We start from the raw sequence: 23,924 nt of genomic DNA on the forward strand, positions 1-23,924 counted from the left end.
GACACTGCTTCTTGCTGTCTGCCCTGACCCAGCCACGGTTTCCAGCCATCCCTGTCTCTCTCCACCTGGAGCCACCCCTTTGGGTGGTGTTCACTACCCCTGAACTCAGCCCAAGCGTAACAGCAAGAGCCGAAGACGAGACTTGGAACAGAAGACGAGGCGAGGGAAGTCCAAGGAAGAGACCAGGAACAAGATAACGAAGAAGCTTCAACGATGAAACAGGAACACCCAGCAGGAGTAGAGAGCAGGAAGTCCTAGAGGGAACTTACTTTTTGCAAAGGTGAGGAAGGACTGACCTGAGGAGCCTTTTGTAGGCTGAAGAGGCGGATCCAGGAAGTGACATCATCCAGGGCCCACTCCCTCACTGGCCTTACAAGAAGTGCAGAGAGGGGTGGCCCTGTGCCTTAGGAAAGGCAGGAAGAGAAGCAGCAGGACCCTGGACAGCGGCCCTGCTGTGAGAGGAGGAGCTGGAGCTGGGCAGTGCAAGCCCCGACGTGGGAGTCGGCTCCTTGCCGCTGAAGACCAGGCCTCAGGCCTGCCAGGAGATGATGTGGACGGCGGCTCCTGCCGCAACGGAACCTCGGGATCCAGGCCTTTTCCCCGGAGGGGGCAAGGTAACTTTGGCGGCCTCTGGGCCGCATGGAACGCTGTCAGTGGCCTCCTGGCCCACTGGGAACAGCAGTGCGGCTCTGGCCGTGCAGGGAGAGTATCAGCGGCCTCCGGGCCGCGCAGGAAGTCGCAGCACGGCTCCAGCCGTGAGAGAGAGCCCCGGTGTGGCTCCAGCCGTGCCGGCACGATGGCGGCCTCCTGCCGCTGCAGGAAATCCTGGCATGGCTCCTGCTGTGCCGGCCAGACGATGTCAGAGGTCGGGCCGGGCTGGCCGAAGAAAAGGTGAGAGCCGTGAGCAGGATCGCAACATCTTTAGCATAATCCCACATCAGTTCTGATTTCCATATCACATATCAATCCAAACTACAAATGCTAGCAATGGAACAGAGCTATGTATAATTATGGGTTAGTTTGGAATGGATACATTGTAGTGTGATATTCCTTTGAGAATTGGACATACTCATGTATAATGTGGGACAGGTATGGAGTGGGTGCAGTATAAATTGATATTTCTGTTTGTTACTAATATGACAGTGCTGCACAAGCTTTGCTTAGGGTTGTTCTAACTTTATCATTCTTTTTGCCTTTCCCCTCCACTTTATCCTTTCCCAGGACAGCAGCAATGAGACGTTGGTTACTGCTTTGTCTCTGCATCTCGCAGGCTTCTGCCAGTGAGTAAAATTAATTCCGGGGCGCTACGGCTCATGCTGGGAACTGTGTTGGTACGTCAGTACTGTACATTTCTGGGGTATTGTTCTGCTGTGAAGAGCTGATGTGTTGGTAAGAAATTGGAACTTGCCCAGAGCCCTAGCAGAGGGCGTTGTTAGGATAAGTGTGAGATTTAGCTGCTATGAAGAAATTGACAGCATCATATTCAGTATGGAGTATATTTCTTGATTATTTGTAAGGCCGAGGAAATCAGGGATAGATATCCTTATATTCACTTTTCTTTTATTCATGAAGCTTATTAATTATGATATAAGGTCAATGAGGTGGCATATTGCTTAACATTATAAATGGATATAAGAAAATAGTTGACTGCTGGGCCCGTTAGACATGGAAATATCAAGTTTGAATCTATGTCCTTTGGGAGTAATATGGTGGGAACTGGGGTGGGGGAGGGGCAGTAGGGCTTTGGGGCTTTGATAGTTATTTGAAATTTTGGGTGGGTTTACTGTAGTTTGTATGGGGGTTTATTATGGTGCACTCGTTATGGTAAAACATAAGAACATAAGAAATTGCCATGCTGGGTCAGACCAAAGGTCCATCAAGCCCAGCTTCCTGTTTCCAACAGAGGCCACAAGAACCTGGCAATTACCCAAACACTAAGAAGATCCCATGCTACTGATGCAATAGCAGTGGCTATTCCCTAAGTATAATTGATTAATAGCCATTAATGGACTTCTCCTCCAAGAACTTATCCAAACATTTTTTGAACCCAGCTACACTAACTGCACTAACCACATCCTCTGGCAACAAATTCCAGAGCTTTATTGTGCGTTGAGTGAAAAATAATTTTTTCCGATTAGTCTTAACTGTGCTACTTGTTAACTTCATGGAGTGCCCCCTAGTCCTTCTATTATTCGAAAGTGTAAATAACCGAGTCACATCTACTCGTTCAAGACCTCTCATGATCTTAAAGACCTCTATCATATCCCCCCTCAGCCGTCTCTTCTCCAAGCTGAACAGCCCTAACCTCTTCAGCCTTTCCTCATAGGGGAGCTGTTCCATCCCCTTTATCATTTTGGTTGCCCTTCTCTGTACCTTCTCCATCGCAACTATATATTTTTTGAGATGCGGCGACCAGAATTGTACACAGTATTCAAGGTGCGGTCTCACCATGGAGCGATACAGAGGCATTATGACATTTTCCGTTCTACTAACAATTCCCTTCCTAATAATTCCTAACATTCTATTTGCTTTTTTGACTGCTGCAGCACACTGAGCCGACGATTTTAAAGTATTATCCACTATGATGCCTAGATCTTTTTCCTGGGTGGTAGCTCCTAATATGGAACCTAACATTGTGAAACTACAGCAAGGGTTATTTTTCCCTACATGCAACACCTTGCACTTGTTCACATTAAATTTCATCTGCCATTTGGATGCCCAATCTTCCAGTCTTGCAAGGTCCTCCTGTAATGTATCACAGTCTGCTTGTGATTTAACTACTCTGAATAATTTTGTATCATCCGCAAATTTGATAACCTCACTCGTCGTATTCCTTTCCAGATCATTTATATATATATTGAAAAGCACTGGTCCAAGTACAGATCCCTGAGGCACTCCACTGTTTACCCTTTTCCACTGAGAAAATTGACCATTTAATCCTCTCTGTTTCCTGTCTTTTAACCAGTTTGTAATCCACGAAAGGACATCGCCTCCTATCCCATGACTTTTTAGTTTTCGTAGAAGCCTCTCATGAGGGACTTTGTCAAACGCCTTCTGAAAATCCAAATACACTACATCTACCGGTTCACCTTTATTTATTTTTATTTAGGGTTTTTTATATACCGACATTCTCGATATACATATCGAATCAAGTCCACATGTTTTTATCCACATGTTTATTAACCCCTTCAAAAAAATGAAGCAGATTTGTTAGGCAAGACTTCCCTTGGGTAAATCCATGTTGACTGTGTCCCATTAAATCATATCTTTCTATATGCTCTACGATTTTGATCTTGAGAATAGTTTCCACTATTTTTCCCGGCACTGAAGTCAGGCTCACTGGTCTATAGTTACCCGGATCGCCCCTGAAGCCTTTTTTAAATATTGGGGTTACATTGGCCACCCTCCAGTCTTCAGGTACAATGGATGATTTTAATGATACGTTACAAATTTTAACTAATAGATCAGAAATTTCATTTTTTAGTTCCTTCAGAACCCTAGGATGCATACCATCCGGTCCAGGTGATTTGCTACTCTTTAGTTTGTCAATCTGGCCTACTACATCTTCCAGGTTCACAGTGATTTCGTTCAGTTCGCCTGAGTCATCTCCCCTGAAAACCATCTCTGGAACTGGTATCTCCCCAACATCCTCATTATTAAACACGGAGGCAAGGAATTCATTTAGTCTTTCTGCAATGGCCTTATCTTCCCTAACAGCCCCTTTAAACCTGTCATCTAATGGTCCAACCGACTCCCTCACAGGTTTCTTGCTTTGGATATATTTTTAAAAGTTTTTATTATGAGTTTTTGACTCTACGGCCAACTTCATTTCAAATTCTCTCTTCGCCTGTCTTATCAATGTTTTACACTTACCTTGACAATGCTTATGTTTTATCCTATTTTCTTCAGATGGATCCTTCTTCCAATTCCGTTCCCTCCAAGGCCGCTCCGAAATCGGAGCGGCCTCGGAGGGAACTTTCCTTCGCCCTCCCCCCACCTTCCCCTCCCTTCCCCTACCTAACCCACCCCCCCCCCCCGGCCCTATCTAAACCTCCCCCCCACCTCTATCACGAAAGTTACGCCTGCTTGAAGCAGGCGTAACTTTGCGCACGCCAGGCCGGCTGCCGCGCTCCATGTTCCGGTCTGGAGGCTGGTCCAGGGGCCACTGTCACGCCCCCAGAACACCCCCGGGCCGGAACCACTCCCCCAAAACGCCACGTCACTCCCGACACGCCCCCGAAATGCAGCGTCACTCCCGGCACGCCCCCCGACACGCCCCTCCATGCAAGCCGCGGGACTTACGCACATCCCGGGGCTTGCGCGCGCCGCCGAGCCTATGCAAAATAGGCTCGGCGCGCGCAGGGGGGGTTTGAGGTAGGTTTTTGGGGGGTACACGCGTATCTTACTCGCGTACCCCTTTGAAAATCTACCCCAATGGGAATACACTGGAATGATGGGAGGGTGGCAGAGAAGTGGAGGCAAGCTACAGGCATAGGAAGGGAGAGAGTGAGCCAGAAGGAAGGACCTATGCAGTGTTGGGGAGGCTTCTGACTGAGGTGACTAGACTGAGCTGTGAGAAGAGCAGTTAGCTGTGGAAACAGCAAGTCTCAGAGTGGGATTGGAAAAGGAGGAGACTGCTGCAGAATGAGGAAGGGCTGACAGCAAGCAAGAACTTTAAACTATGATGCGGTAGTGCTGGGCTGGGGGCACACAATGTATGAGCACATAAGCAGCAGCACAAGAGTAGTGTGTTAGAGAGAATGTATGTCTGTGTCACACAGAGAGCGACACATATCTATACATACACTTTGTGTCAGAGGGAGAGTATGTGTGTGGGTGTCTCTTTCTGACACACATACACACACACTCTGTGTATGGGTTTATCTGTGTGTCTGAGAAAGTCTGTATGTGTCAGTGTATATAAAGTCTCTGCAATCTATAAATTTGTTTGTGTGACTGAGTTCTGACACTAGCTGGCAGTGTAGTTGTCTCATTATTTTCACTAGTTCATGAGCTGCTTGTTTGGCCAGACCAGGATATTGGTGTGTGTATGTTAACTGATTTGAATAGATGGAACGGGGTCTACAGCTTTGTATACTCACTGCTGGTCTAGAGTATTCTCTATTTCAGAGTTATTTAGGAAAATGTTAAATTTATTTTGGAAATAGTTAGGCTTAATTCTACCAGGTTCCAGAGTCGATTTGGTGTACTTTAGGGAGCTATTGACACACGTGCTGCAGAGAAAGTGCATGAGGGAATCACATACCCCGTGGGTCGGTTTTGAAAAAATCCCCTGGGCTAATATTTTCCTGCAATCCGCCCTTGGATAGGAAGCGATATTCTGTTGTGGATTGATAACTGGTCATTGGATAGGAGATCAAGACTAGGACTGAATGTCATTTATTTCAAGAGAGAAAGGAAATGGGATCTGTACTTGGACTGGTGCTTTTTAATCTATTTATAAATGATCTGGAAAAGGGAGTAATGAGTGAGGTGATCAAATTCGTACATAACACAAAATTATTCAAGGTTATTAGATCACAAGTGAATTGTGGGATGAAATTTCATCTGGAAAAGTTCAAGAAGAATAGAGAATAATAATCCAAATTATAGGTACATGATGCTGAGTTTCATATTAGCTGTCACTGCCCAGGGAAAGGATCTTGGAATCATTGTGGACAATACTTTGAAATTCTTAACAGTCAAAAAAGCAAATAGAATGTTAGGTATTATTAGGAAAGAATGGAAAATAAAAGAGTATTGTGTGCAGCTCGGGTTTCCCCATCTCAAAAAAGATATAGTGGAACTGGAAAAGTTACAGAGAAGAGTGAACAAAATGATATAGGAGATAGAACAGCTCCCCTATGAGGAATGGTTAAACAGGTTAGAGCTCTTTAGCCTGGATAAGAGACAACTGAGAGGAGATATGATAGATATCTATAAAATCATGAGTGAGATGGAATGGGTAAAAAGGGAATAGTTATTTACCCTTTCAAATACTACTAGGAAACACTCCATGAAGTTAATAGGTAGCACATTTAAAACAAATAGTAAAAAGTATGTCACTGTTACGCTCGGGCTGTGTTCTGGTGTTGTGAACACCACCCAGAAGGGTGGCTCCAGGTAGAGAGAGACAGGGATGGCTGGAAACAGTGTCAGAGTCCAGGCTGGGTCAGGGTACCTAGTAGTAAGGCAAAGAGCCCGAAGGCCACACACACACACGTACGGCAGAGCAGAGAGCCCGAAGGCCACACACGCACACACGGCAGGGCAGAGGGCCCATAGGTCACACATGGACACAGGACAGAGGGCCCGAAGGCCACACACACACACACGGCAGGGCAGAGGGCCCGTAGGCCACACACGGACACAGGGCTGAGAGCCCGAAGGCCTCACACACACACACGTAAGGGCAGAGAGCCCGTAGGCCACACACAGACTCAGGGCAGAGGGCCCGAAGGCCTCACACACACACACACACACGGCAGAGCAAAGGGCCCGAAGACCTACACAGCGCAAGGCAAGCAGGGTAGAAGGCCCAAAGGCACACACAGCGCAAGGCAAGGCAAAGCAGGGTAGAAGGCCCGAAGGCACCCACAGCGCAAGACAAGGCAAAGCAGGGTAGAAGGCCCGAAGGCACACACAGCGCAAGACAAGGCAAAGCAGGGTAGAAGGCCCGAAGGCACACACAGCGCAAGGCAAGCAAGGATAGAAGGCCCGAAGGAACACACAGCGCAAGGCAAGCAAGGAAGGCTAGAGCAGGGAGCCTAGGCGAGCTCGATGCCGAAGCACCGAGGGAACTGCCAGGCAGGGTTATAAAGGGAAGACCAGAACATAGAGTGAACAAGGGAGATGGACTGGGCCTGTCAGGAGAGCCAGCTCTAGAGGGACCCCTGGTGGTGAGGCGGTTGCACAGCAGCCATAGCCGTAACAGTCATTCAGCACACAAACTATAGAATTTGCTGTCAGAAAATGTGGTGAAAGCAGTTATTGCAGATGGATTTAAAAAGGGTTTAGACAAGTTCCTTGAGGAAATGTCCATACACTATTACTGGTCATGTAAACTTGGGAAAGCCACTGCTTATCTCTGGTTATGAGCAAGAAAGATTGGATCTATTGTTTGGGATCCTACTGGGTACTTATGCCCTGGATTGGCCATTATCAATGCTGGTCTTGGTAAACCTTTGGTCTGACCCAGTATAGCATTTCTTATGTAGAATGCTAGTGCATAAGTCAGGCATAAGCAATAGAAAAGAAGGCAGTAATCAGATAATGCCTCTGAGTAGGTCACCGCTGAACTTTCATCTGGAATATTGTGCCTATTTCAGGAAGCTATACCTCCAAAAGGATATAGATGGTCTGGAAACACTCCAGAGAAGGGCTACCAAATTTATTTATTTAAGACATTTCTATACCGTCTTTTAACAATATAAAATTGACGAAAACGGTTTACAATGGTATAAAAATAAACCGAATCATAAAATAAGACTAAAAATATAACTAAAATTAAAATAGACTATAAAAATAATAATGAATGAAGTAAAATAAAATAAAATAAATAACAGTAGGAGAAAAATACAATTTGTATGATAAGACCCTATACTTGCTTTTGGCAACTTAATATGATGCACCAAAAGCCATATGAGATTAGACTTAAAAATCTAAGGATGTAATTTTCAAAGGAACTAAATGTGTCATGTAACTGTTGCGGGTGTGGACCCTTGGGCCAAGGGGGAGTTGGCGTTACCTGCAGGTCCCCATCATTGGCTGGTGGAGCTGGCTGTGGCAGCGGTCCAAGTGGAGCTTCACCTATATCACCTATATCGTTCCCCTTAGGTTGAGCCCTCGGGAGCTGGGGCCATCAGGTCTTAGGTGGGGGGCCTCTGCAGGCGAACTGGAGGTCTGTGGAGAGGCCAGGGTCTAGGATAAACTGGTTACAGTCAGAAGGTGGACAGTGGACAGGCTGAGTTCAGGTGTGGTCGTGAGTCAGGCGGTGATCAGTGGCATGCGAAATCCAGGCATGACTATGAATGTCAAAGCCATAGTCAAACTAGAGCTCTGTCTTGAGGGAAGGCAGGACAGATAGGGAGGCGAGGAGCAGCACAGGTAGGCAGGAGAAGACACTGAAGAACTGAGACTGACTGCAAGATGAAGACCAGGACCAGGAATTCAGGAGCAAGACCAGGACCAGGAACTCAGGCGCAAAACCAAGAACTCAGGGACAAAGACCTGGAATGCTGAGGCAACTTGCTCTACTTAACTGTTGTCAACCTATTGCCGAGGCAAGGAGAAGCTGCTGAGGTGGTCTTTTATAGTCCTTTGTTGGTGATGTCATCATTGGGCACCGTTGGCATTTTCCCGTCATGGGCCCTATAAGAGGAGCAAAGTCAGACACATGCATACCTTAGGAAGGATCTGGGAGAAGAAGTGGTGTCGGAGGCAAGCTGCTGCGCATCTATTTTGGGGTCTTCCTCGGCTTCAGAGGGTGGGCTTGGGCCTGGAGGTAAGTGTGGCAGTCTGCATACCTGCCCCATGGACCACTGAACACAACAGTAACATACTATCATAGCAATTTTCAAAAGCCATTTACCTGCATAAAATGAACTTACACATGTATAACATAGAAACATGATGGCAGAAAAAGACTGTATAGCCCACCAGTCTGCCCATCTGTCCAATTAATTTAGCTTTATATTTCTCATGACTTATTTAGAGATCACCTGTATTTATCCCATGCTTTCTTGAATTCAGATATTGTTTTTGTCTCCACCACTTCCACTGGGAAGCTGTTCCACACATCCACCACTCATTCTGTAAAGAAATATTTCCTAAGATTACTCCTGAGTCTACCCAACCTCATCTCAAGACCCCTCATTCTAAAGCCTCCTTTCCATTGAAAAATGCTCACCTTCTGTGCACGGAAACCTTTGAAATACTCAAATCCAAAAAAGAGCAGAACCTCAGTCACAATAATTACAAGCAACAAATGACAGGTTCAAAGTACAATAAATTCTTTCCTTCATGAAAAATTCCAATACATCATCTGAAAACTTTTTCATATATTGACACCCTCTATAATACAGCATCAGATTCACGAGCTCTACAATACAGTCTACTGTCTCTTGCCACGCTATGGGCTGCAAACAGTGTCAGATAACATGTGCTTAATATTTTCATTCATTCATTTTAATAAACAGAAAAACACTTAGCTGAGACAATCATGTAAAACGCTGTGTAAGATAACAGTGTTTTACATGAGCCGGTGGCCATCTTTATATGTCCTTTGGGGCAGAGCAAATAAAACATTCCCCTGATGAAGGCATCGTTATGCCGAAACATGGGCCTGGGTCGGTGATTCGGGTATTCATGTATCTTAAACAGCGTTTTACATGATTACATTGTCTCAGCTAAGTATTTTTCTGTTTAGTTAAAAATTTTTGTGGATTAATTGAAGAGGTTTTAAGCTGCTAACGGTTTTCTAATAAAATACTCTTGGGATACATTATTATATATTATATTGGTATTTAGATTAGGTTCTTTAATAAAACCAACAAATGAATGAAAATATTAAGCGCATGTTATCTGACACCATTTGCAGCCCATAGCGGGGCAAGAGATGATAGACTGTATCGTAGAGCTCGTGAATCTGATGCTGTATTTTAGAGGGTGTCAATATATGAAAAATGTTTCCTTTGAACCTGTCATTTGTTGTTTGTGATTATTGAACCTTTACGATATTTAAATGTCTCTATCATACCTCCGCTATCTCACTTTCCCTCTAGGGTATACATGTTTAGATCTCTATCATACCTCCGCTATCTCACTTTCCCTCTAGGGTATACATGTTTAGATCTTTAAGTCTATCCTCATATGCTTTAGAATGAAGACCACTGCCCATTTTAGTAGCACATGCTGGACTGACTCCATCCTGTTTATATCCTTTTGAAGGTGAAGGCTCCAGAATTGTACACAGTATTCCAAGTGGGGTCTCACCAGGGACCATTACAGGGGCACTATCACCTCCCTTTTTCTGCCAACCATCCCTCTCCCTATGCAGCCAAGCCTATGGACACTTCAATAGCATATTTTGCAGCAATTTTCAAAAGCCCACTTACATGAGTAAAGTGCATTTACGCATGTAAAATACAGTTTTATGCCAGTAAATCCTTTAAAAAATTACCCCTTTTATATGCATTTCCCATAAAAGAGGAGAGAAAGGGGGATGTGATGGAGACATTCAAATACCCCAAAGGTATAAGTAGCACCCAAGAAGCAAACTTTTTCTAGTAGGATGTTCTAGAACAAGCAGCCTTGACATAAGGCTCCAAGTGAGTAGGCTGAAGAACCTCAGAAAATATGACTTCACAGGGTGATGGCTGCATGGAACTGCCTTCCAGGGAAAGTGGTGGAGGCAAGAATCTGAGAACCATGTGTCCTTGGGCAAGTCACTCTACCCTCCATTGCCTCAGGCTGATACAGTAAAGTTTGCGGGAGAGCAGGCGAGTGCCCCTCTCCTGTGTACGCGATTCACTAAAATAAATTATTCAAATTAGGGCCCACGGTAAAAAAAGGCGCTAGGGACACTAGTGTGTCCCTAGTGCCTCTTTTTTGACAGGAGCGGTGGCTGTCAGCGAGTTTGACAGGCGACGCTCAATTTTGCCGGCATCGGTTCTCAAACCTGCTGACAGCCACGGGTTTGGAAACCGGATGCCGGCAAAATTGAGCATCCAGTTTTCAACCCGCGAGCCGCGGGCCGATTTAAATTTTTTAATTTATTTAATTCATTTTTAACTTTTGAAACCTCCGACTTAATATGGCCATGATATTAAGTCAGAGGAGCGCACTGTACTGTATCGGCCTGTTAGAATGTAAGCCCCTTGGGCATTGGGAAATGCCTCCAGGACTTGCATGTAATCTGCTTTGAAGTGTTGAAAAGCAGAATATAAATAATAATAATAAAAAAAAGCATGGGATAAGCACAGATTCTTAGCTGCAAATAGGCAAAGAAAAGCCTAAGATCAAGTAGGACCAACTGCTTTGCAACAGGATGTATGGTCCTTATCTGCCATAATATTGCATATTTCTAATTAGTGTGCAAAGAATCAGGTTCTTCAGAACTATATAGTATGTGCTTCTCAGCGTGTTCCTGCATGCAGAATCTCAGGATTTGGTGTAGGCAGGTAAAAGTAATATAGCAAGTGTTGCTTACCTGTAACAGGTGTTCTCACAGGACAGCAGGATGTTAGTCCTCACATATGGGTGACATCACAGGATAGAGCCCAATCATGGAAAACTTCTATCAAAGTTTCTGTGATTGGGCTCCATCCTGTGATGTCACCCATATGTGAGGACTACCATCCTGCTTGTCCTGTGAGAAAAAGAGATACTTCTCAGTAAACATTGTGACAAAATGAAAGCTTTTTCTTTCAGGCTGTGGCATCTTTAATGGCTCCATACCCAACAATGCCAGTAAGGAAAACATGTCACTGAGTGGATTCCCCTGGCTGGTATCCCTGCAAGACCTAAACGGCACCCACCTGGTAACTGGCTCTATCATAAGCAAACACTGGATTGTGAGCATAGCATCCAGTTTTCAAGACAGGCAAGTGTCAAGCTTCTCTTTTTCATAACAGTTTTCCACTCTGTTTTCAAGAGAACTGACATGGGACAATTCATATCTTGCTTGGCTGCATCTGATATTAACTTGTGCTCAAACTGAGCCACCCTGTCTCGGATTTAGAATATCGTGCTAGGGCACTATGTGTAGATCAAAGGGAAATGAGTTTTCCAGATTGGAGTTCATTGGGGTATATGGACCAGATTGCCTGCCTCTCCCCTTTGGGACTGAAGGACAAAAATGTTGTCAGCCCTTGATCAGTGCCCTCCTAAAGAGCTCTGCAAGCCAAACAGAAGTACTGCAGCCTCAAACTGAGAATCATTAGACATCTAATGATATTCACAAGACTGATAGCTCTGGGGATCTTGACAGTGTGCTTTGGGTATGGAATTCTGTTCAGTTGGAAAAAATGAACTGGAAACCCCATATTACTTGCAAGGGAAGGTAACAGCGTATTCTGAGGTGCATGAAGTCATCTGGTAAATCTAAACTGCAATGTAAACCAGATGCTCACCAACCAATGATAATTTATATTTTTTTAACTCAGCAGTTATCTTCTATTCCTTTGGGCTTCTGGATCAACTAGAATGGGCTTCTGCTAGCGCTTCAGCCGCCATGAGCCTTCATTTACAGCTACATGAGGTCTCTTCTTTCCCCCACCTTCCCACTTCTAGCTAGCTCAATAATTGCAGTGGCTATTCTTCAATCAGGAGACAGAGGCCCACCTCTCTCTGTGCATCCACTCTGGGTATGATCATTAGGTGTCACTGCTATGAGATGGTTATTAGGCAGCACAGGGAGTGGGAAGTTAGCAAAGTAGATTTTCCTGGCTAACTGTTCAGGATATTTAGCAGGAACCCCCCTCCCCCCCACAAAAAACCAAACAAACCTGATTAGGTTTAAAGGTAGCTGGGTATGTTTACCCAAATAGCTTTAGACCTGCTCACCACCATGGTTAGTCCCTAGTTAGTGCTATGAGGGGAGGGAAATTAAAAACCTGGGGTTGTTTGGCCAAGTCCCAAACTTAGAATATGGACCATTTTCCCTCCTCTAATTCTAATTCTGCAGCATCCCAGCACTGGCCAGCCTGAGAAGCAAAGGCTGGGCTTAGGCATCGAACCTCAGTCTCCTGCCTGGCACTACCATTGAGCCATCAGGCCAGTCCCTATCAACCAAGGATGCTTGAGATGATGCAGCATGTGAGATTGAGAACACGACCTATGTGATTCACCTGGATTTCATTATCTCCAAAATCCTGTATTTCAGGTGTCTTTCATTGAACTTTTTCCATTCCCTCCTTCTAAATTATCATTCTACTCCTCCACAGAGATGGACTGGAGTACAGTGGTGTAGATTTCCATTCTCTTCAATTCCTTGTATTAATTTCCAATGTTTTCTCTTTTACTTTAGGAAGCAGGCTGTGGCTGTGGTGGGTCTAACTGACCCAAAAGCAGAAACGGAAATGGAGGACCAACATTACCAGTATCTGATTGACACTATTATAATCCACAAGGACTTTGATGAATTCATGATGGACCATAACATCGCCATCCTGAAGACTATCACAGCCATCAACTTTACTGACCATGTTCAGCCTGTCTGCTTCCCTGGTAGGAGTGTGACAGCAGCATCACTGAAGAACTGCCAGGTCTCAGGGAGAAGACACATTTCTGAGGGTAGGGAGTTATAGCTTCAAAAACAGGAAATGCATTTTTCTGTCTTACAGCTGCTGCAGCTATAAAACAAAAGTCACCTTAGATATGTACTGTATTTGGAGATCTTTGTTTTCCATTTTTATTTTATTTTTCCTGGGAATTTATCAGTGTTTATTATAATGAACAAAAAACAGGTTGAAAAAATCAGTGGGAAAAAAGAAACAAAGAGCCGTACAGCAGGAAATCCTCGTGGCCACATTCTCAGCTGACTGCCCCTCTGCTCTGCACTGTGATGATCGCAGCACAGGCAAACAATTGAGTGCTGCCTTCTTACTGCTGCGGGGCTGGGGGGAGTCACTCCTGCTGCAGTTCCCAGCCTGTCAAGACTCTGCTTTAATAGCAGAATACCGGCTGCCTTGTGCTGTAGCTGCCATGTGTGCTGAGGGTGGGGGTGAGTGAGACAGAGCGAGTAAACCAGCATGTGTGTAAGTGAGTGAGAGAATGTGTGTGATTGAGACTGTGTGTGTAAGAGAGAAAAAGCATATGTGAGAGCAAGAGACTAGTCAGGGAGGTGACTGGTATGTGTGTGCGAGAGAGATTGGTCAAGGTGGTAACTGGTGTATATTTGAGAGAGAGATTGGTCAGGGAGATGACTGGTGTGTGTGTGTGAGAGAGATTGATCAGGGAGGTGACTGGTATGTGTGAGAGGAAGAGAGATTGGTTAGGGAGATGACTAGTGTGTGTGTGTGAGAGAGAGAAAGAGAGATTGGTCAGGGATGTGACTGGTGTGTGTGTGTGTGTGTATGTGTGTGTGAGAGAAGTTGGTCAAGGAAGTGACTAGTGTATCTGTGTATGAGAGAGAAATTGGTCAGGGAGGTGACTGGTGTGTGAGATGTTTAGAGAATTTTTAATAATTTTGTAAGTTTTTAATGATTGGATGTTATTATATATATCAGGGATGTTCTTTCTCCTGTCTGGTGTAAAATACCAGAACGCTATAAGTGAGATTCCCCTGGTAGTTTCATTAACTCAAGAAGAAGTTAGAACTATCATATCCTACCCACTCAGAAACTGTATCTCGCACTTTAAGAGTATGGTTGAACTGAAAGCTTCTTATGGTTATTTACCTGACTCAGACAGAAATTAGCCCAGCCATGAGCATCTGGCAGAATCTGTCGGTGGTGGATATTGATCCATGCCCGCTGAGAAGAACAGTGGCAAAGGAGTGTTGCAGTCATAGGGATGTGGACAACATAACAGGATCAGTGGTAAGTAATGTTCTAGTGATCTCCAGACTTAAGGACTTAGGAGCAGATTTTCAAAGATCTACGCACATAAATCCAGGAGGATTTACATGCGTAAGGGGGTTATGCATGCCGGGCCTATTTTCAAAAGGCCTGGCAACGTGCGTAAAGACCCGGGACGCGTGTAAGTCCCAGGGCTTTTCTGAATGGGCGGGCAGGGGGCGGGATGGGGCAGGATGGGGGCAGGGTGGACGGTCCGGGGACATGGTGGGGCGGTCTGGGGGTGTGGCGGGTGGCATGGCCGAGGACTCTGGCACAGTGGCTGTGCCGGGGGATCACGCGCCAGCAGTTGGCAGGTGTAACTTGTAAGATAAAAGTACGGGGGGGTTTTTTTCGGGCTGGGGACGGGACAGGTAGGGGAAGGGAGGGGAAGGTGGGGGGGAAAGGAAAGTTCCCTCCGAGGCTGCTCTGATTTTGGTGCGGCCTTGGAGGGAAGGGGGAAAGCCAGCTGGTCTCCCCGAGGGCTTGGTGCGTGCAAGGTGCACTAGTATGCACCCCCATGCGGGCGCCGACCCCTGATTTTATAACATGTGCGCGGCTGCACGCGCATGTTATAAAATCGGGCGTACATTTTAAAATCTGCCCCTTAGAGAAGCTATACCATATGGCAATTCCAATGTCAGAAAGGTACAGTTGCTGGGAAGGAAAACCCAGGAAAAGATAATTCAATTTCCTTGGACTTCAGAAAAAGTTTATAAAGCAGGATCAAGGAAAATATATACCAGTGTCCTCAAGAAAATATTATAACATGATTATAATAATGCCTCTGATTTGATTCATGGTGCAGCCACACCTCGAGTATTGTGCACAATTCTGGTTGCAGCGTCTCAAAAAAAGATAGAGCAGAACCAGAAAAAGTACAGAGAAGGGCAACAGTGATTATGGGGATGGATCGGCTCTCTTATGAACAAAGGCTAAACATGTTAGGGCTTTTCATCTTGGAGAAGAGATAACGTGGGGATATGATAGAGGTTTAAAAATGTCTTTAAAAAAAACCAAACCAAACTATTTTCCAGCAGATAGAGGACATGGGAGAACATTATATTGTCTTATACAAAAAGGAATATAACTAGAAAGTATACCAAACAAAGATGTTTACATAGATCACATTGCTATGAAACACTCAATCCCCACAAATAAATGCCTTTTTGTTACCGAATACTAATGGCACCACCTATGTAATGTACGACCCATTTTGTATATAGGTGCCCTATTGTAAACCGTTATGATGGTGAATAACTTAATGACGGTATATAAAAACTCTTAAATAAATAAAAATAAATAAATCACACTGCATAGAGAAACAAGAAGAATAATACATTATTTTTAAAACAAATTAGTCTCGCTATATAGTGGAAGTCTAATATTCTAATTCTCAGTGTGCCATTTCCAAAACTTTTCCCATGTAGCTTCATATTGTTCGTTTGCTCTTTAAGGCAAATGTAATACATTCCAGACAGCCAATTCAACCACTTTGTTTCGCCATACAGAAATTTGCGGTGAGGATTTCAAAAAGAAGGCAATCTTCAGACGAGCATGCTGTAATAAATAGAAACATAGAAGTGACGGCGGCAGAAGAAGACCAAACGGCCCATCCAGTCTGCCCAGCAAGCTTTCACACCTATTTGTTTTCATACTTATCTGTTACTCTGATTGCTGAGGTCAGGGCTCCTATTGGTAACTTTTTGGTTCCAATTCTCTTCCACCCCCACCATCGATGCAGACAGCAGTGCTGGAGCTGCATCTATGTGATGTATCTAACTAATTGGTTTGGGGTAGTAACTGCTGTAATAAGCAAGCTATTCTCACATTGGTTTACCCTGCCTGTGTAATTCAGTCCTTGTTGGTTGTCTGAATATAAATCCTCTTTACTTCATTCCCCCCTGTCGTTGAAGCAGTGATGCGCTGGATATGTATTCCAAGTGAAGTATCAGGCTTAATTGATTCGGGGTAGTAAATGAAAGGTTAACCGCTTGTCCGACTTTGATAAAGTTATGCCATCCCATATATTTAACAAGCATAATTGAGCGGACAACACTATCAGTCTCCACTATATTAATTAATCCTTGAATTCCCTCACAAAATTGTTGTACTTCCTACATCCTCACCACATATGAATATAGCTCGCCTGCTCACCACACAACTTTCAGCACAAGGGACTAGAATTATTGAAACGAGAAAAGAAAGTGGGTTATCAATATGTATGATGTAGCAAGCGATATATCAGTTCCTGATTTTTGTTGCAGATGGACAATGTAGATATGGAATGCCATATCAATATCCAATCAGTTTCATCATAATCCGTGTTCAAGTCTGAGTTCCACTTATCAATCAAATCAGTACTAGTAGCCTGATCAACATCACTATGCAGAAGGGATCGATAGAGTTGTGTAAAGAGCTTGGGAATGACAAGGGATTGCATTAACATATTTTCCACCCTTGTCTTTCATTGTAACAGGGTAGTACTGGAGGGATCTCTGAAAATATTTCTTCTCAGCTGAAAATAAATGTACTTGGTATTACATGGAATACCAAACTCCTCTTGTGTTGTCTGAAAATTCTTAAATACGTTCCCTTCCAAAATCCATCCTCAATACCGTAGGCCAGCCTTTTCCATTATAGCATGTTTAATGAAAACTTTACTTGAGAGAGCTGTACATTAGCTTTTGTAATGGGAGATACATTCCATTATGACAGCTGAACAGGAGGGGAATGCAAGCTAGGGCTGAATGGACCAAAGCTCAGTCGGAGGAGAGGAGGACTACAACTCCCAGAGGGCTGAGGGAGAGGAAGTTGAGCATGGCTGGGTACCAGGTATGGAATGGATTAAGAGAGGAGAGAGAGACACGAGACTGGTGGGAGTGGCACGAGGAAGAGAACAGCGAAGGTGTAAGCAACTAATAGCCAACGGCAGCAGTAAGCCCTGGTGGATGGTTGTGACGGAGTAGGAAAATGTGGAGGTACATGTGTTCTGTTTAAAAGTGTTTCTTCAGCTTTTGGGATTTTCCTACAGAAGGGAAGGAGGCAATCTGCCTCAGCACTGGGGAGATGCCCGAGCAGGGGAAGGGAAGGACACTGTGAGGTTTGTGCCTGAATTAGGCCCCTGAAAGTGGGCCAAGCTTCAGGGAACTAAATTTAAGGATTTGGCTATTCTGAGCAGTGAAGATGGGACGGGCGCAGCTGGAACTGAACTCTGATTTGGAGGAACCATTGGGCTAGGACTGAGGCCGGCTTTAGCATCCGAGTTTTAAAGCTTTTTCTGCCATAGGGTGTACCGCAGAGACAGGCACTGCCAGACAGCTCGAATGTGAAGGAGCTGTTGGTCTCAGATAAGGCCAAACTCCTGTAACTGTGTTCAGGGCCAGTGCTACTATAGGCCAGGGTGCAGGAGCGGGCACACCCTGGCTGGACTTTTGTTTTGGGAAAACCGTGGCTTTTCTGAACAGTTCTGCTTACAACCCGAGTATGTGGGGACGTACCTTTGCTTAAAGCTACATCCAGACATCAAGAGACGCTGGGATTCTGCAGTGAGGAATGAATGGGGAAGCACCAGCAACAGAACTCCACTCGGTGAGCCGTTACAATATCATTGGTGAAATTGGAGAATATCTCTCATCTACCATCCCATGTATTTAACAATATTGATGCCAGACCTTCAGGGTATGTGCTAAAATTGGTGCCTTCCTACCCAACCCCGCTATAGTAGAGCTTTGTGAACCATACTGCAGAAGTGCACCCAAGCTGAGTCCTCCAGCTTGATCATCTTCCATATCGTATCATCTAGCCGCTGTATCCACCCCAGTCCAGCCCCACAAGCATGTAAGACGTGCTGCAATGTGATAGTAATAAAAATTAGGTAGATCAAGTCCACCACTATTTTAGGTAAATGTAAGGTGGAGTATTTGTACGAGGTACTGTTGGGACTGGTCTACGACGGCTTCGCCCCGCTTACCTTACTCTTCTTGCGGCTCCTCCCGCTCACCTCGGACTATTGGCTGCCACAGCGTCTGTCTGCCGACCTCTCCGGCGTCCCCGGACCGGCTTTGGTGCTGCTTCCGGCCATGTTCCTCCAAGGTACCATAGGGCACGTGCGCGCGCACACCGCCCTCATCTTTTATTTCCTCATTGGCGCGAACCTCAGGGGCATCCCCCTGAGATGACGTCATGCTGCCCAGATATTTAAGCCTACCACCTTTGCTAGCTAATCGAGTTAGCAACCTGGAATCTTACAAATGGGATTCGCTCTCCATACCGAAGCTACTCTGCCATTCCAGCGTTTTCTGGAACTCTTACTGCTAACGGGGTACCCACTCCTCAGGGGCCTTTTCTGCTTCTTTCAGGTGCTATCAGGAAACCGGTACTCGCTCCTCGAGGGCCCATGTTCCCTGAGTCGCTGCTTGTATCTACAACCCTTTCTACTTGGAAGACTTCACTAACAGTTTCCATCTGTGAGTACAACTACCATCTGTTCCACAGTACTGCTTCCCTGGAACCAGGTACTCGCTCCTCGAGGGCCTGACCTCTGTTCCAGTGCCAGACCTCTCGTCTAGTGGAATCGCTGTGTGAGTACAATACCACTGAGTCTCCCCGCTCTAACGGATCAGGTACTCACTCCTCGAGGGCCTGCTCTCCCTGTCTCGGAGCTTCTCCTATTCTACCTGGGACTCTGTATGCTTCTCACTGTGTACTCATAACTCTCAGTCTCTTTCCACTACAGCACAGCCAAGCAGAGGATTCGCTGTTCCAGCGTCCTGTGGGATACTCACCCAGCCAGGCTCAACATCTACTACTCACTACTGCCACCTCTGGTGGTTTTCAAAACTGTTTAAATAAAGATTCAATCTGTGTTTGTGTGTCCAGAGTCTAGCCTGACACCATGGTCCCTCACGGGACTGCCCCCCATGGGCATGGTCAGCTGCCACAGTGTCCAAGGATCCACCCAAACATCAATAACCATAATAGTTTGCTAACTCAATGCCAGTCCTGGCCCTGCGCATTGCTGAACAAGATGCATTGGAGAAACTCACTACTGCGTTTCATCAACTGCACGCACAGAAGAATCAAGGCTCTACTTCCAGTAATGAAGGTCAGTTACCTGAAGTAACTGTAAAGACTACTTTGCTTCTTGCTGCTCCAGTTTGTTTCTCTGGAGAGATTCAAAGGAACAGAGGCTTCTTAAATCAGTGCTGCATGCATTTTGCATTACAACCCTCTCACTTCCCTATAGCCTACGCCAAGACTCCGCCACGATCCCTCACATCATCGCCAAACCCATTGCGAATATTATTAACTGCTCCATCACTTTTGGTGTTGTTCCCCAGAAGCTGAAACATGCCATCATTAAACCTATCTTAAAAAAACCTTCACTAAGCCCTTCAGATCTTACCAACTTCCGCCCCATTTCTAATCTCCCATTTATTGCGAAAATCCTTGAAAAGGCTATCAATCGACAGCTATCCGACTACCTGGATGAACACGACTTGCTCTCACACTTACAATATGGCTTTCAGCGACGCCATAGTACTGAAACCCTGTTTATTACTATGTCTGACTACATTCTCAAAAGCCTGGACTCAGGCATTTCTCATATCCTGATACTCCTGGACATTTCAGCCGCCTTTGACACTGTTAATAATGAAATAATGGTGCAACGCCTTTCAGTATTGGCATTGCAGGTACCGTGCTGCAATGGTTCCAATCTTACTTGCAAGATAGGCAATACAGTGTACAAATTGGCAACTGCACCTCCAAAACCATTCCACTGCCACAGGGTGTACCCCAAGGTTCCTCCCTCTCCTCAACCCTGTTTAACATTTACCTTCTCCCTTTATGCAATCTTTTAACCAATCTAGGTCTCCCATACTTCATCTACGCTGATGACGTGCAACTTCTCATACCCGTAAAAGACACTCTTCAAAAAGCTATTGAGACCTTGAATTCCACATTATCAGTGATCAACACACTCCTGACAAGCAACTTTTTGGCACTCAATGCGGATAAAACAGAACTATTGCACATCTCTCCACAAAACATTCCCCCTCCACTGCAACCTTCCTGCAGCCCTAACTCCGCCCTTGTTTTCAGCCAACAGGTGCGCAGTCTTGGCATCACTATTGACAGCCATCTCTCATTTAAAAAATATATCAATAACACCCTCAGAGCCTGTTATTTCAAACTGCACTCCCTCAAAAAAATCAAACCCCTGCTGCATCTCAGTGATTTCGCACCATCCTGCAAGCATTCATTTTATCCAAAATCGACTACTGCAACGCCCTACTGCTAGGTTTACCCAAAAGTACACTACTCCCACTACAGCTTCTACAAAACGCTGCTGCACGGATTCTAACTAACACTCACAAAAGCGACCACATCACCCCTGTTCTTAAAAACTTGCATTGGCTACCTGTCGCCGAAAGAATATCCTATAAAACTCTCACCCTGATCCATAAGGCCCTCCACAACCAAGACATGCACTGGTTCTCCGATCCCCTCATCTTTCACAATTCAAGCAGACCGATAAGGCAACAACACAGGGCTACCCTCATTACTCCCTCACCCAGACAATCCAAACTTGCTTCCACTAAAGCTTGGGCACTATCTTTAGCTGGGCCTGCCCTTTGGAACAAACTCCCCCCTTATCTGCGACAGGAACCCTGCCCAAAAAAATTCAAACACAATCTAAAAACCTGCCTCTTCAAGCAAGCTTTTGCTTAATAGCATTCCCTTCACGCGTCCTACTTATTGTAATTTAACTCTTTATCTAATTATCTAACCACTGAGAGTAGAAAAAAAATCATACCCATGTTAGTACACCCAGATCAGATGGGCTTTATCAAAGAACGGTCTTCTAACTCGGAGATTATTGAATTTATTGCATTTAGCAAAGAATAAGAAAATCCCAGGGTTGGCTATATCACTGGATGCCATGAAGGCATATGACCGTCTCTTTTGGTCTTTCAGGATGGCTACACTTTGAAAGTATGGATTTCCTATGCAGTTTCTTGCTTGGATTTCAATTCTATATGGGAAACCTGCTGCGCAAGTTGTGATTAGTGGAACTCTGTCTACACCCATTAAGATTGGTAGGGAAACCAGGCAGGGGTGTCAACTTTCGCCACTTTTATTTAATTTGGCATTAGAACCTCTTCTTTTAAGATCCATAACACAGAGGCAGTTAAGGGATTTCAATTTCGAGATTCATGTCATAAACCAGCCATGTATGTTGATGATGTATTGGTGTTTCTTGCAGATGTGGAAAAGTCTTGCTTAAGATATTGGCACAATATAATTCAATGTCTGGTTATAAAATTAACTATACAGAATCCAATATTTTACATATTGGCCTTTTCTGTGGAATACCAAGGTGTCTGGGACACTTTTCTGTTCCAGAATCTGGTATAAAATACTTAGGAATTTATATCCCGCCCAACTTTAAAGATCTCTATCTTCCAAACTAGCTCTGACCATTAAAATAAAAGCTGATCTAATTAGGTGGACTCCATTGCTTAAATCCTTGTTGGGTAGGGTTAATTTGATAAAATTAAAGGTGTTACCTAAACTTCTAGATCTTTTTCAACAGTTTCCTTGTACAATATCTGGCAAGGTGTTTACTCATCTCAGGGGTCAGATCTCTTCTTTTCTATGGCGTAATAAAGTACCTGTTATGGTTATTAATGTTTGGGTGGATCATTGGACACTGTAGCAGCTGACCACACCCACGGGGGAAAGTCCCGTGAGGGACCACAGTGTCAGGCTAGACTCTGGACACACAAACACATAGAGGTAGATCTTCAAACATACGCGCATGCGTACTTTTGTTCGCACCACTGACGCGAACAAAAGTACACCAGATTTTATAAGATACGCGCGTGGTCAGGGTGAATAATTTGTGCTATAAAGCAGTTCAGTCTATCAGCGAGAAGTTTAGCAAGTATATTAAGATCTAAATTTATTAAAGAGATTGGGCGATAAGATGCACATAAAGCTGGGTCCCTGCCAGGTTTGGCTATGATGGTGATACCAGCGGTGTTGGAGTCTGGATTTAACGTCCCCCCTCCCCGTAGATAGTTAAAGTGACTCTGGAGATGCGGGACTATAATGTGGCTGAAGGATTTATAGAATTTGGCGGTTAGACCATCGGGTCCCAGTGCTTTTCCCACTTTGAGGGTTTTGATAACACTAAGAATCTCCGGTGTTCTGATTTCTGCATTTAATCTGTCCCGCATTTCTGCAGTTAAGCGGGGGAGGGGGAGAGCTTGAAGATAATGGGTTATATCCGAGGCCTGAATATGGGATTCTGCAGAGTATAAGTCCTGATAGAATTTAAGGAATTGTTGGGTAATGGCCGAATTGGTCGATTCGATCTGCCCCTTCTCGTTTTTAATTTTAAGGATATGGTTCTGAAAAGATTGCTTTTTCAATTGTTGTGCTAGGACTCTATCAGCTCTGTTCCCCCTCTCAAAATGCGTTTGTCTGGAAAGATTTAGAGCATGAGACATATGATCCAGTTCCAACCTATGCAAATCATCTCTAGCTTTAGTGAGTTGAGCCAGGGTCTTCTTGGAACATGTGTTACTATGTTGTTTCATGAGATCCAGTATCTTAGCCCTCATTTGGGAACAGGCCGCTTCTCTTTTCTTTTTGAGATAAGAGGAGTGAGATATAAAGTGGCCTCTGATATAAGACTTGAAACAGTCCCAGACAACAACAGGTGAGGAGACTGATCCAGTATTAATTGTAAAAAAATCTCGAATAAGCTGCGTAGAGGCCTGTATAAACGAGGGCTCTTGCAAAATGGAATCATTGAGTCTCAAATATTTACAGCCATGGTCGCCGGTAGGTATACGAAGTTGTAATGAAATAGGTGCATGGTCAGACCATGATATAATTCCTATTTCAGGTTTACTCATCAAGTGAAAAAGATTTTTGTCTACCAACAAGTAATCGACTCTCGAGTAGGAATCGTGCGGTTTAGAGTAAAAGGAATAAGACCGTGAGTGCGGGAAGGTAGTCCTCCAGGAGTCCACTAAATTGTGCTCAATCAAGAGGTCCTTGACGGCTCTGGTATGCACCATGGCCGTATGGGAGGTACCCTTGGAGGTGTCTATAGAGGGGGACAGTGTTACGTTGAAGTCGCCCCCTACAATTAGATGACCAGAGGCATGTAAGGTGATAATCTGATGAAGATTTCTGAAAAAAACAGCCTATTCCCTGTTGGGGGCGTACACAGTAAGGCGTGTGAAATCAAGATCATACATAGTAATACAGAGCAAGAGAAAACGACCCTGTGGGTCCATAATACACTTTTTACATTCAAACACCATATGCGATGCAAACAAGATGCCTACT

General features: G+C 44.7%; 1 protein-coding gene across 1 annotated transcript in view; it reads left to right on the forward strand.

Moving 5' to 3' along the window:
* The first annotated feature begins 1,229 nt into the window (after positions 1 to 1,229).
* PRSS54 (serine protease 54) overlaps positions 1,230 to 23,924 on the forward strand; it is a 64,999-nt gene continuing 42,304 nt past the window's right edge. The window contains exons 1-5 of the mRNA XM_029610694.1: positions 1,230 to 1,280; positions 11,431 to 11,602; positions 11,851 to 11,912; positions 12,814 to 13,293; positions 14,413 to 14,540. Of these exons, the coding sequence (XP_029466554.1) occupies positions 1,232 to 1,280; positions 11,431 to 11,602; positions 11,851 to 11,912; positions 12,814 to 13,293; positions 14,413 to 14,540 (891 nt within the window). The 5' untranslated portion in view covers positions 1,230 to 1,231. The remainder of the gene's footprint in view (positions 1,281 to 11,430; positions 11,603 to 11,850; positions 11,913 to 12,813; positions 13,294 to 14,412; positions 14,541 to 23,924) is intronic.

This window comes from Rhinatrema bivittatum, chromosome 7, assembly GCF_901001135.1.
Source record: "Rhinatrema bivittatum chromosome 7, aRhiBiv1.1, whole genome shotgun sequence".
Lineage (NCBI taxonomy): Eukaryota > Metazoa > Chordata > Amphibia > Gymnophiona > Rhinatrematidae > Rhinatrema > Rhinatrema bivittatum.